The 12,720-nt window shown below is 39.6% G+C and overlaps 1 protein-coding gene across 2 annotated transcripts in view; it reads left to right on the top strand.

The window, feature by feature from the left end:
- Chchd3 (coiled-coil-helix-coiled-coil-helix domain containing 3) overlaps positions 1-12,720 on the top strand; it is a 265,639-nt gene that overhangs the window by 84,231 nt on the left and 168,688 nt on the right. For both annotated transcript variants that reach the window (XM_026788597.1, XM_005365799.3), the window contains exon 4: positions 6,591-6,708. In XM_026788597.1, the coding sequence (XP_026644398.1) occupies positions 6,591-6,708 (118 nt within the window). The remainder of the gene's footprint in view (positions 1-6,590; positions 6,709-12,720) is intronic.

The following is a 12,720-nucleotide window of genomic DNA, read 5'->3' as shown; positions in this document are numbered from 1 at the left end:
CTCTCTCTCTCTCTCTCTCTCTCTCTCTCTCTCTCTCTCTCTCTTTCTGTCTGTCTCTGTAAATTTTACTTTGATACTGTTTATCCTTGCCAGACTTTCTTGTTTGGAAACTTAATAGTCTGTTCAGGGTGTTATGAAAATTGGAAAACGTACATCTGACAAGTGCTTACTTAGATCTGACACAAAGTAAGCAGGAAAAAAGTACCACTTCTGTCTGTCACACATAGATGTTATGCATGAATCTATTAGAGCTATATTCATTCATCTACATGTATTTATTTTTGGAATATTAATCCATACACATTTCTTTCTAGGATTTGAAATGGTTTGAGCTGAGTGCTATTTGCTGTGTATTTTTATTTTTGTAAAGTCTTATAAATGAAAAACTGTGTGCTTGTTCTGTCATTATTTTTAATAGTCTAATAATTAGTTCATTGAATTATCCAGCTCAGCTTTTCTGTCTAAAAGTGAATGGTAAACAGAATTTTCAGTGCTAGTTCAGCATGTTCTGACAAAATATGATGCATTAAAATGAAATTTATCCTTACTATTAAAAGTGACCTGTGGGGTTGCAGTCACTGGTTTCTCTCTGTGCTTCAGTCTTTTAGAGTCCACTGCATTGAAGTGTTTTGCAGATCTTGTCTAATAGTTGGAGTTCAGTTTTAGATAAATCATTTGGTCACATCACTTTATCTCTAGCAATCATATTTTCCCATTTATTCTCACCCCTTATCTGAAGTTCTTATCCACTTTCTCCCAGAAGTATAATGGCCTTATATTTTAAATTATAAAGTAATTTGCTTAGCTGGAATTGTATAGAATTACTTGTCTGCCTGTATAAATAAGTCTGACTGTTTGGGAATGACTAAAGGAGCAGAATAGTTAGGGGTATCAAGAGCCAGACCACATTAGGCAACCAGCAAAGTGTAGTAGATGTTGGGAGAAACATAAAATAGCATATTTTAAAATAACTCTGATCACAAAGAACTTAAATTCTATTCTCATTTGACCTTGGAAGAGAGATTATACAATTAAAAACTAATTTCAGTTGGGAGCGCGCCTACACCCCTCACCCCAAACCTAGGATTCCAGCTTGGTAGGCAAACACTCTTCATTTGAAGTCTATCCCAACCCTTTTTACTTCTCATTTTGAGGCAGGGCTCACCAAATTCAAATCTAGGCTTTGAACTCCCTCTGTAAGCAGGCAAAGGCCTTGGGCAGTCACCCGGGGTACAGGTGCACACCACCATGCTCCAAGAAGGTAGCTTTTCAGGATGTTTAAGAAACATAGCTTTGGAATAGGACTCGGAGTGTTTCCTGCCCCTGGTGTACTTCTCGAGGTTTTCTTTTCTTAAAAGTAGAGGGAGTAATGCCTCCCTCATGGAGCATGATGGAATTTGATATATAAAAAAATGCCTAGCTAAAGTTATTTTAAAAATTCCCTTTCCATTTCCTTAAAACCTTTAAGTTCCTCAGAAGGCAGTAAAGCTGCGTGAATTTTTTTCTTTTTACCCTGGGGCCATATTATCGAGAACTGGATTTTATACCAGATGTGTGAGTTGAATGTAATGAGTAATTTTTTGGGTCTCATTTAAAAGGGACATGCAGTAATATTCATTATAAGAGATTTGGCTGGTGTTTAGAAACTCATTTTGTTGGTATATCTTAAGTCTCTCACCTGATTGAGAATGTGCAGAGAAAGAGCTAAGTTGCTGGGGCTTGAGGTAGAAGGGCAGCACCAACTGGTATTTGTTTCATTAAGCTTAGGCAAGCTATCCAATTACTTAATGCAAATAGGAAAAGTTTACACTAAACTCCTACTTCTTTGCTGAAAACTCTAGAGAATTCAAATGAGGAGAGATATGTATTTAAAAGAAGGAAATTTAAATGAAACTTAAATCAGGGGCTTAATGTAGAATAATATTAGACCAGGAGATCTGAAATAATAAGCGAGAAATGCCAATAAATAAAAAGGGGGCTGTATTTGCTCAGATGCTTGTTCTGTTTAGTTTTGTTTTGAGATAATTCTTAAATCATCAGAGACCCAAGTTAATAATGAAAGCCTTATTTTATCCCACACCCTCTTTCCACCCATCAGGGTTGAGTAAAGTGCTGCCTTGAGTCACCATTACGGACTTGACTCTTTTGTCCCCAGGGAGAGTTTGGGCATGACATTGCTTCTGACCTCACAGCTCCATGGTTGGGACTGTGATTTCAGATGGCGCCTGTGCTCTCTGGCCCGGGAGGGAGTGAGGAGAAGAGAGGACATTGCAGGTGGTCACTGAATGCGTAGTCTGGTGGGGGTGCGCCTTAAAGAACGGGGGTTGTGAACATCCAGCAACCTTTCTTTGTGAAGTAGTTTGTGAAACAGCTTAAGTGAGTGAAGAGGACATTTTTGGTGGGGATGGTTTGAGAAAAGACTCACAGAACTTAAAATATTCCAGAATAATGCTTTCACTTCTAAAGGTATACCATTTATCTGAAATTCTGCTTTCCAAAATAATTTGAAATGAAACAAACATTCTTTGCAGAGGCAATTTTAAGCTTCTGTGATGCTTTGAAGGCTGGTGCAGAACTGCAACTAAAGAAAATTCTTTCTGGGTGTTTCCTGTGCCTAAGTCAGTTTCTCTTTCCTCCTGCTCAACCAGTGTCCTTCAGACATGAGCCTAATAGCAGCTCCATCCATGTAGCATCAGAGCAGCCTTGTTTAAAAAAAATGCTGTATTTATCATTTATAATTAAGTTTCATAAAGTCAGGTACCGCTATTCATACTGTATTGTCAGGATTTGGAGCCCTGTCTATTACCTAGTGACTTTTGAATGGATTGGCAAATACGACATTTACTTTTTACCTCATGTTCAATTTTTTTGTCACATAGTAGAAATCTCAGAACCCCTGGAATTAAGGTCCACTTAATGAAATCTGTAATTCTGTGACATTTAGAGCGAATACATTTATATCACCTTCAAGAATTTTCATACAGTGGAGAGTAATATGTGTTGTTTGCAAGTGTTACATGGGACCCCCTGATTATGTAATAGGACCTTTGGACTTTCCGACAGAAAGCCAAGCTTTATTAGATCACATCATCCAAATGCTGTGGAGCATGAGGATGTGTGCAGGGTCCCACTCCATCCTCCTTGAGTGTACAAGGTTGGGTTTCTCAATGTACAACACATTCCTCATGCAGCTCTCATTGTAAAGATAAGCAAAAGTAACCAAGAACTTTATTAGGAATGAAGTGGGATTTTCCTTGTAGTCAGTTTGTACCGTTTGTGTCTGTCTTGAATCTCCAAGAGTCAAAGGAGTTAGACATTGATGTTTTTGAGTATTGGCACCCTTCTCTTGTAGGCCAGTTAGTTAGGCGTAGGTTATCCACATACGTGCTGAATGCAGTGTGTTGGTGGGACCTTTTAGGGTCCAGCTTGTTTACCAGCTGTTTATTTTATCCCCAAGGCTTTCATTTTCTGTAGCTTTGAGCTCATTTTTTTCTGTGGTGGGATGTGACAGCCATTCACTTAGTTATGTATACTTTTAACAAATATTTGATCATCTCCTGTGGGTTAGGCAGCTCTAAGTACTGAGGATATAACATTCACGAATATAGACCAAGCTCTTCCTGTTCATGAACTTAGAAAGAATCCTATGAAAAGCAGGACTCCATAGTTAGTAAGCAGGTAAGTTTTGGATTCTAGAAGTTCTTGAAGAAAATTTAAAGAATCAAGCAGGATTTTCTCTTGGCAAAGGAGGGGTGAGGAAGGGGGAGGGGGAGCAAACCCAGAGTCCAAAGCTGCCACGTGCACAGAACAAGCTGAGGTTTTCTTCATATCAGAACACTGTGCTTCCATGTATTTCTGACTTTGAGTTACTGACATTTGTTGCCTGTGCTAAATTCTCTGTTTAATGTACAAGGTAGATGTTCGTTGACACCAACCCATGCTAGGGCAGTTAACTGGTGTTTACTAGGGTGGTGGGTGCAGTGCCTTGGCTTGGGCCCAGAGTCCACACCTGGAACTTGTTTGTCATCATATGCAGCAGGCTGATAGGCTTTGCTTTCTTAAATATTGAAGACTTTCATACTAGTATGTTTACTTCTTTGCTTTTGCTTCTCAGTAGTTTATGATCCCCTGAGTTAAACCTCTTATTTCTCCATTTGTAATTAAAATCTGTTTATGAGTAAATTCAACTAGAAAAATACTCATTAAAGTACTTAAGAACTGGCTACAACAAACAGAATGATAAAATGTAGTTCTGTAGATTCATGGTCCATGTTCATGAATCATTATCCTTTTTAATATAAATGCACATGTTTGTGTATGGTGTACATCTGAAATGCCTAGCACACTTTTTGGCATGTAGTAGGTGATCCCTTAGTGATAACAATCTTGTTTTATTTCAGTTTTCACTTACCATGTAAAATAGGCAACTTTTTAAAAATGTGTAGCAATATTCCCATTAGAGTGCTTTAAATGCATAGTTTTGTAATCTGGTTCGATAACTTTAGCTGTTATCAGTGTCCCCATGTGGACCACTCCATTTTGATGTGACTTCCCTTTGCTATATCTCTAGGATGTATTTGTGTATTGAGCTGTGGTTTTCCAACTCCTGCATGCATCAGAATCACCTGGGGGTTGCACATTAAAAGACATTTTGCTAGGTACTCTTCCTGGGTTTCTGATGCCTAGATGTCAGGTGCTGCTGGGAACTTGCATTCCAGCTGCTCCCCTGATTTACCTGCTGCTCTGTGGACCTCAGTCTGAGCTCCTGGTCTGGCAGGCAGTGTGATCTGAAATCATTACCTGTCTGTGTCCAGTAGAGTTAGTGACTGATGTCCTGCTGTATGATTTTTATGAGATATTGTAGAGACCCTTTTTTTGCCTACACTTCATTGTACTTGTGGTTTAGAAGGTCTCATAGGCCGGGCGGTGGTGGCGCACGCCTTTAATCCCAGCACTCGGGAGGCAGAGGCAGGCGGATCTCTGTGAGTTTGAGGCCAGCCTGGTCTAAGAGCTAGTTCCAGGCCAGGCACCAAAGCTACAGAGAAACCCTGTCTTGAAAAAAACCTAAAAATAAAATAAAATAGAAGGTCTCATAGGTTTCATAGTGGAGTATGTTTACATATGTTTCTGTTGTTTCTTCTTTGAGAAACAGCAATATGTTTACCCTCTGAGGGCAGGGCATAAGTTTGGAATGTATTTTACAAGATAATTTTATCTGTTATAATTTACTTCTAAGAACGCCAGGCTATCAGAATTGTGTGAGGGTGTGACAGTTTAAATCACTAACAAGAATTTTATGTTCTCTACTTCTTTTCAAGGGTCCTTTGATAGGCTAACAACAAGTAAAATTTAGCACTCATCATTAACACAGAAAATTCCACTCAGAATGATACTGACATAACAATTTCACCCCCTTTTAAAGCGTAACTTACATCTTTGGGGATGTGATGGTATAGAAGGGTTATTCTTCCACAAGAGAAAAGTTAATCAGAAAAAAATCTTTGTCCATGAGATTACACTGAAATGTTCTTTCATGCAGTGCTTCTGAGTGCCTGTCTGTGCAAGCATTATAACAAATCAGTGCCAAGTCATGCATGTTTATCACGTATGAGGGTATTTTAGTAGATTGTAACTTAATATGCATCTAATTGTGTGAGGGTATAGATCACCTTAATGCAGTTATAGCATTCATTAATAGAATTAGTAGTATTCAGTTCTAGGCACTGCTGCTGTTGTCTTCTTGTTTCCCTAGACCATGTCTGCAATGTAAGGTGTTAATTGGAGGCAAGGGAGGTGGGAACAGACATTCCATCAGCCAGGACTCTGCCATTGAAGGCTTTGCCATATTTGCATATGGAGATTATTGGAAGATGAAGTGATATACTGTGTGGAGAGATATCTATATGTTGCTAGTTAACTCCTGCTTTTAAGTAGGATTAAGAAGCCAGAGAATCTCAGCACCTTGTGCACTACAGTGTCCTCTGTGCTTAACATGGTGCCTGACTCATGTTCAGTAAGTGAGCATGTGTATCTGTACACGGGGAGCAAAGCTTCTCAGGAGCTCTGTCTGCCTTGCTGTTTGAGTCTGTGCCTCTTTCCCTGGGACTTAGGACTTACTTGTGGGCTAGCAGGTCCGGGATCCCTGACTCTGCTTCCCAAGTACTGGATTACAAACATGCATTGCCACTCTGGCTTTTTTGTGGGTGCTGGAGAGGATACTTGGGTCCTCATGCTCTTGTTGAGATCAAGTGGAGGCCCCAGAGATGGGACTTTTTGGGGAGAAGTTTTCACTTTTACTTGAGAACTTTGTTAAACTTGGATACTTTGTCAGCTGAATCAGTGACTTCTTGTCTTGGAATTCTGTTTTAAATATTTGAGTTGAGGCTGTATAGTTTTGATAGATTATGGACCAAGATGATTTTAGTTTTTGAAATTATGATAGTATGTTTCTTTATATTTCATTATTTTATTTAACTTAAAGTAATGTCAACCAACAAAGTATTTTTCTAACTCCATTATGAAATAATCCAAAATAATTACAGTAATTAAAATAATTAAAATTGAATTATTACCTTTTCTTGTCTTTTCAGCCTTAAGCAAGCCAGGGACCTAGAACGAGAGAGGGCCGCATCTAATGAGCAGCTGACCAGAGCCATCCTTCGGGAAAGGATATCCAGCGAGGAGGAACGCTCGAAGGCAAAGCATCTGGTGAGTGTCTTCCAGGTTCCAGAGATGCCTTGCCCTCCGGAATAGACCTGAGGTTGGCAAAGCTAAGCATTCGTGCCAGCTGTTAGTGTTGATAGCAGTAATGTTCATTTGACTAGAACTTTCTTGAGTTTCATAGGACATTAAGGGAGGTAACTTTAGAAGTGTTGTAGTCAGGACCAATACAATCACATGCACAGGTCACATCTGGGGAAATGTTGCTTGTTGGCTTTTTCCTCCCTTGACTTTATTGTCTCTGAAGCAGTGGGGCCGGCAGCCTGACCTCTTTCTCTTCCTGTACAGTCTCTAGGAAGGCGAGTTGAACTTTTATCTGTCACTTTCTGGACCCTAAAAAGGGGAAAAGTAAGCAAGGTCCTTGGAGAATAGTCTTTTAAAAGAGAGTCAGAAGTTTCTTCAGTAAAATATTTGTTAATTTTAAGGACTATATAAGTACTTTAAGATAAAAGATCATTAACAGAAAATTTTAAAGTCACTGTACATCTTTTTCTGACATGAGTGTATTTTATACAGGGATGTGTTTCCCTCTGTAATGTTTTTCTCAATGTTTTCTCTTATATATAATTTGAAATTTGCATAAATACTATATGTATGCAAATATATTTGTAGATCACAAAACATTTTTTCTGAAATGTAGTTTCTCATGATGAATAGTATCTTCTGTATCTCTATCACTCATTAAACAGTGTCCTCTGTCAGATAAAACTTGGGTTCTACAGGGTCAAGCCTCTAGCCTGGACTACTCAGTCCCTACTTCTTCCTAGAAATGCAGATGAAACGGCAGGACTTTGGTCCTCGCTGAAACATGCAGGGGAGCCAGTGAGGCTGAACACAGGCCTTACATGGAGGGTTTTGGATGTCACAATTCTTCCCATCAAGAACCTGCGAACTGCTGAGACTTGATAAGAAAAAGGCCCACCTCTGCTCTCTCCTGGAGTGTCTGTCTCTGCTTGGCAGTTACCCCACACAGTCGTTACTGTTAGGATGATTGACATCTTGTTCTTTCACTTTCTTTTAAATGATTGATGTTAATACTTATCTATGATGAATGGTACAGTGTGATAAATTAGTCTGTGTATTCGGAGTGTCTGATCAAATTAGCAGAGTTGCACCCCCCCCCCCCCCGCAGTCATTTTGAATTTCTTTGTGTACAAGAGTTTAGAATTCTCTTCTAGTTCTTTGTGGAATAAATTGCTAATAATTTCTAACTTTTTCCCTCCTTTTTACCTTTTAGCCCTTTCTTTGAAAAGTGAACCCATGACCGGGTGCCATCAGATGAATGAAAAGGGAAGTCAGTTTACAAACCCTTTTCTTAGTGACCAGTCTGGTGTCCAGGCTGCATGGGGAGGGAGGCGGTGACAGTGGAGGAGATAGAGCAGGCGGGCAAGTCTACCGTGGTCAGCACACGGTGCGCACTCATTGAGGGCACTCGGGCAGCGAGGGTCCGAAGGGAAGCCAGGAAACTTAAAGGGTGGCTGAGACAGCAACTCAGTTTTTGATTCCATCTGCTGTCTGTCTAAGCAGAAGTGTATTTTGAGTAAGTGGGAAAAAACTGTCAGACCGGTTGGTCGAGGGGTCATTTCATTCACAGTACATTCTCACAGTCTGGAGTCTATGGATGGGGGAGAGAGCAGGATTAATGGTGCTCATTTTTTTAGGAAGATACTAGAGGCATTTTTTGGTAGGATTTTTTTTTCTGTTCCGTCTTTTGGTCCTTTGTTCCTTATCCCTGGAGCACTCTTCTCTCTGTGGCTTTTTACCTGAATTTGGATATACCATCTTGTTCACCAGTTTAAGACTTAACCACTCAAAAGACTACATACATAGGCAAGTCATTATAAGAAGAATGATTTCACAAGAATCATGAAAACATCAAAGGATCTTGTAGAACCTAGAGGCAACTCACATTGTGAATGGAACTATATATTGAGCCTTTTCTGTTTGTTTTAGTCATAACCCTGCCTTGCGCCTGTTTTCACTTTCATCTAACTGCTGGTGTGTAGATGAACCTGAATTGTAGGTTCTGTTTGTAGCTCTTTCTTCCTGATGTGGTGGTTTGTGGTATAGATGGCTAATTGCAGAGCTCCCAACTGCTGCATCTCACCATTCGGCACACTCTTGGCCAAAGAGTGTCCTCAGAGCATGTAGGGAATAAGTAGGATTGATACAGTGGGTGATGCTCGCTCAGGGGGGTCTTTTCCTGTCTCGAATGTTCAGAGATTCCTGTTGTGTTGTCATAACTGCCACTGGGTAATTCCTGATGCATTTGCTACACTTCTGCATTATTTGTCTTACTATAGACAACATATATATTCACTGTATAAAAATCAGAAAATCAGTCCAGAAGTACATTAAAAATTTTCATCAAGCTTCACCATCCACAGGTGACTAATAATATTGTTTGTATATGTATATCTGTGTGTATATGTATGCTTATGTACTTGTGTGTGTTTATGTATGTGTATGATCATATTAGTATCTGTGTGTGTGTGTGTGTGTGTGTGTGTTTGTGTGTGTTTAAGGGGTGAGGTTGTGTGTGAAGCTAGAGATCAGCCTTGAGTTTTGTTCCTCAGGTGTTGTCTACCCTTTTCATTTTCTCTCTTTTTTTTTCCCTCCCTCCCTCCCTCCCTCCCTCCCTTCCTCCCTCTCTCAATACATCTCCAGAGCTATTAGTGTGAGTCTGGCTTTCTCACATGAGTTCTAGGGAATCGAACTCAAGTCCTCATGCTTGTGTGGGAAGCATTTCACTGACAGGGTTATCTCCCAGTCTGCAGTCTATGTTTTGAAGATTTATTTATTATGTTTACGGTATTCTGTCTGCATGTATGCCTGCACACCAGAAGAGGGCATCAGATCTCATTACAGATGGTTTTAAGTTGCCATATGGTTGCTGGAAATTGAATTCAGGACCTCTGGAAGAAGCTTTTAAACTCTGAGTTATCTTGCCAACCCCAAAATCTATTTTTTAAACTAGTTCTTTTTGTTTATGTCCTCATGATTGCATGGCAAACACCTTACCAGTTAGACTATCTCCTGACCCCAATACTCTGTTTAATTTTTTAATTCTTTTTGCCTTATGTTGAGTTTGTCTATGATATTAATGCATTAAGTTTTGCTAAGACATTTATGTGTAGGTGTTTTTTCCCCAAACAAAATCTTTTAAAGTCATATAAAAATTTATACATTTGACAGATATTTAGATTGTATGGTAAAAGTTTTTGTATGAATACATATGTTTTTGTATGTTCACCATTCCTTAATTATTGAGTATATTTCAAATGAGTTCCCCCAATGATTGGAATAAGATATTACAGAAAATATAGAAAATTCAAGGATGATAAGTATTAGCTAGGAGTGGTGACTGAAGTCAGGAAGGCTGTGAGCCAATCTATGCCACATTAGAAAGTTCTATGCCAACCTGGGCTACATAGCAAGAATAAATATTAGGAAATAAAAGAATATCCTAAAACACCATTGTAAAGCTGGTAAAGCTGCCACCTTCTGTTCATAGAGATAGAATGTTCTCTTTGCCTCTTTCACCCATGTGTTCTACAGGCTGTACGGTTTCGGGGTTTACCTCCTGCCTTTTGAAACAGAGTCTTGGTGCGATTCTGTGCCTTCTCTTGTTATTTAGTCCTATGATTCCCTCTTGAGGCAGGCGTCGTCAGGACCCATGGTGATGAGTTGAGTGGTCTTCTGCTGTGAGTACTAGGTCTCTGTCACTGCTCTTTACATCATGAGTCCGTGAGCGATGGACAGCTTTGTTCTTTGTTTTTGGGTCTCTATTTGTAATCTAAGTGTTATGGCCTGTAGGAAAGTAAACTCTTGAATTTCATGTATTTGGATTAATTAGAAAGCATATCTTTCTCAAAATATTTGAAGCCATGGGTGTTTTATATATTGGATTTAAAAAAATTGGCATATATGTATATTATCTATCTATCTATCTATCTATCTATCTATCTATCTATCTATCTATCTATCTATCATCTACCTACCTATCTTATCTATCTATCATCTTTCTTTCTCTCTCTCTCTCTTTCTTTCTTTCTTTCTTTCTTTCTTTCTTTCTTTCTTTCTTTCTTTCTTTCTTTCTTTCTTTCTAATCTATTATTTATCTATCTATCTCTGATGAGAAGAGAAGACCCTGTCTGTGTGTGTGTTGCTAGGAATTGAGCCCACAGTACCACCACACACCAAGTCCAGTTTTGGACTTTGGAGCATTTTGGACCTCACATTTTCGGATACACTCAGCATGTATTGTGAAATAAACCTACTCTTGTCTCACTATGCTCTTCTACTCATCAGCGTTTAGTATTGAATCAGTGTTTTCTTAGATATAAGTGCCAGGCTTCCTCCTCGGTTGTCCTAGCAGCTGGTTTTGTTGAAGCTCTTTGAAGAGCAGAGTCATGATGGTCCCGCTGCTGAAATCTTAAAATAGGTCCCAATCAGCAGTTTCCACTTTGGAGGACTTCTTTTAACTGGGGAAACTCTTAAGCCTGGTCTAGAAAGAATATACTGTTCCCTCTCTATTGTACATGACTTGTACCAGAATTTTAATCAGATTTTATCCAGATGTTTGGGAGAGCCCACTTCCTGGTGACTGTGCCTGTCTGAAATGACAGTGAGAGGCACATGGATGGTATGGCCTTCTAGGAACAGTTACAGGCCCTGCGATGAGAGGAGATTAGTGAAGGATAGGACCAAGCCACACGTAAGGTTAATGTAGCTTGACATTTCGGATCTTTTAGATCCTGCATTCATAATCTCATATTTGCTGTGCCATTTGAATTTCTTTTGAAATTAAAGAATACTAGCCCAATTTTGGACTTTGCATTTATATTTGACTTTTTTCTAAAAATGCCAATTCAAAATAGTGATTTGATCTTTTTTGTCTTATTAAATTGTTGGTTTAATGTTAGTCATCTCGTATTCACTGCAGAGCGCTTCAGTATTTTTGTTTTTAAAAAGATCTGAACTTTAAAGAAAACCTTAATTTACGTCTATAAAAGCATTTACTTAAGTATTCTGGGCCCTCTGCCCCTAAATGTGACACACTTCCTTCACCCATACAACTGATGTTTTTACTGCACGTTTCCTATATGGAAATTACTCTGGTAGGTGCTGAGGAGTGTAAATGAGAAAGAAAAAGTCTTGTCCTTAAGGAGGCCATACGGGGGGAGTCTCTAGTTCCCTGTTTCCATTGACCAGTTCTCCCCTTCAGGGTTCTCTGTTTCTATAAATGTCATCATACAAGATGCTGGGTTTGTTTATGATGCCTTCTTTGCTCGTTTTCTCTACATGTGGACACCCCCTCCCATCTTTTCTCTCTTGCTTCCTGATTGGCTTTCACATAAAATATCACCTCCTGTGCTTTCATGTTGTGCTGTATGCATGTGCGTGTGTGTGTGTGTGTGTGTGTGTGTGTGTGTTGAATCTGGTTTACTCTTTTGAGAAAAAATGTATTATGGGAAGATATCAGTGTTTAAAATCAATCTTTTAAGTTTATATATCTTATTAATTCATGCTACTCATAGTATGGTGAGCATTCCTATTTTTTTTTTTTTTAACTCACTGCTGTGTTTGCATTCATTGAATAGTTGCTTAAGTGCTTGCTTATACCAGGTTCCAGCAGGCGGAAGTTGATGTTGTTGACTGAATAACTGAATGTGCTGAAGTCCCAAAAGTAAGAGGAAAGGACGTGAGCTTTCTAGGGAAGGGGCCTGAGGTGAGCCCTGAAGCCTGCTCAGGAATTGCCCTGAAGGGTTAAGAGTAGGGGCTGTGTAGTATTTATATTGTAGGCATGAGCACACACGCACGGGGATGGCGGTCACAGCCCATGTTGCTGAGGGGGAGCACGGAAGGAGAAGAGGGGCGGAATGAGACAGCAATGGTCGGCAGAGCTGAGGTTGTGGAGGACACATACACCGGTGAGGAGCACTGGGCTGAGGTTGTGGAGGACACATACACCGGTGAGGAGCACTGGGCTGAGGTTGT

Source organism: Microtus ochrogaster, unplaced genomic scaffold (assembly GCF_000317375.1).
Source record: "Microtus ochrogaster isolate Prairie Vole_2 unplaced genomic scaffold, MicOch1.0 UNK4, whole genome shotgun sequence".
NCBI classification, from domain to species: Eukaryota; Metazoa; Chordata; class Mammalia; order Rodentia; family Cricetidae; genus Microtus; species Microtus ochrogaster.
Note: the sequence above shows the minus strand (reverse complement) of the source record. Positions and strands in the feature narration are given on the sequence as shown.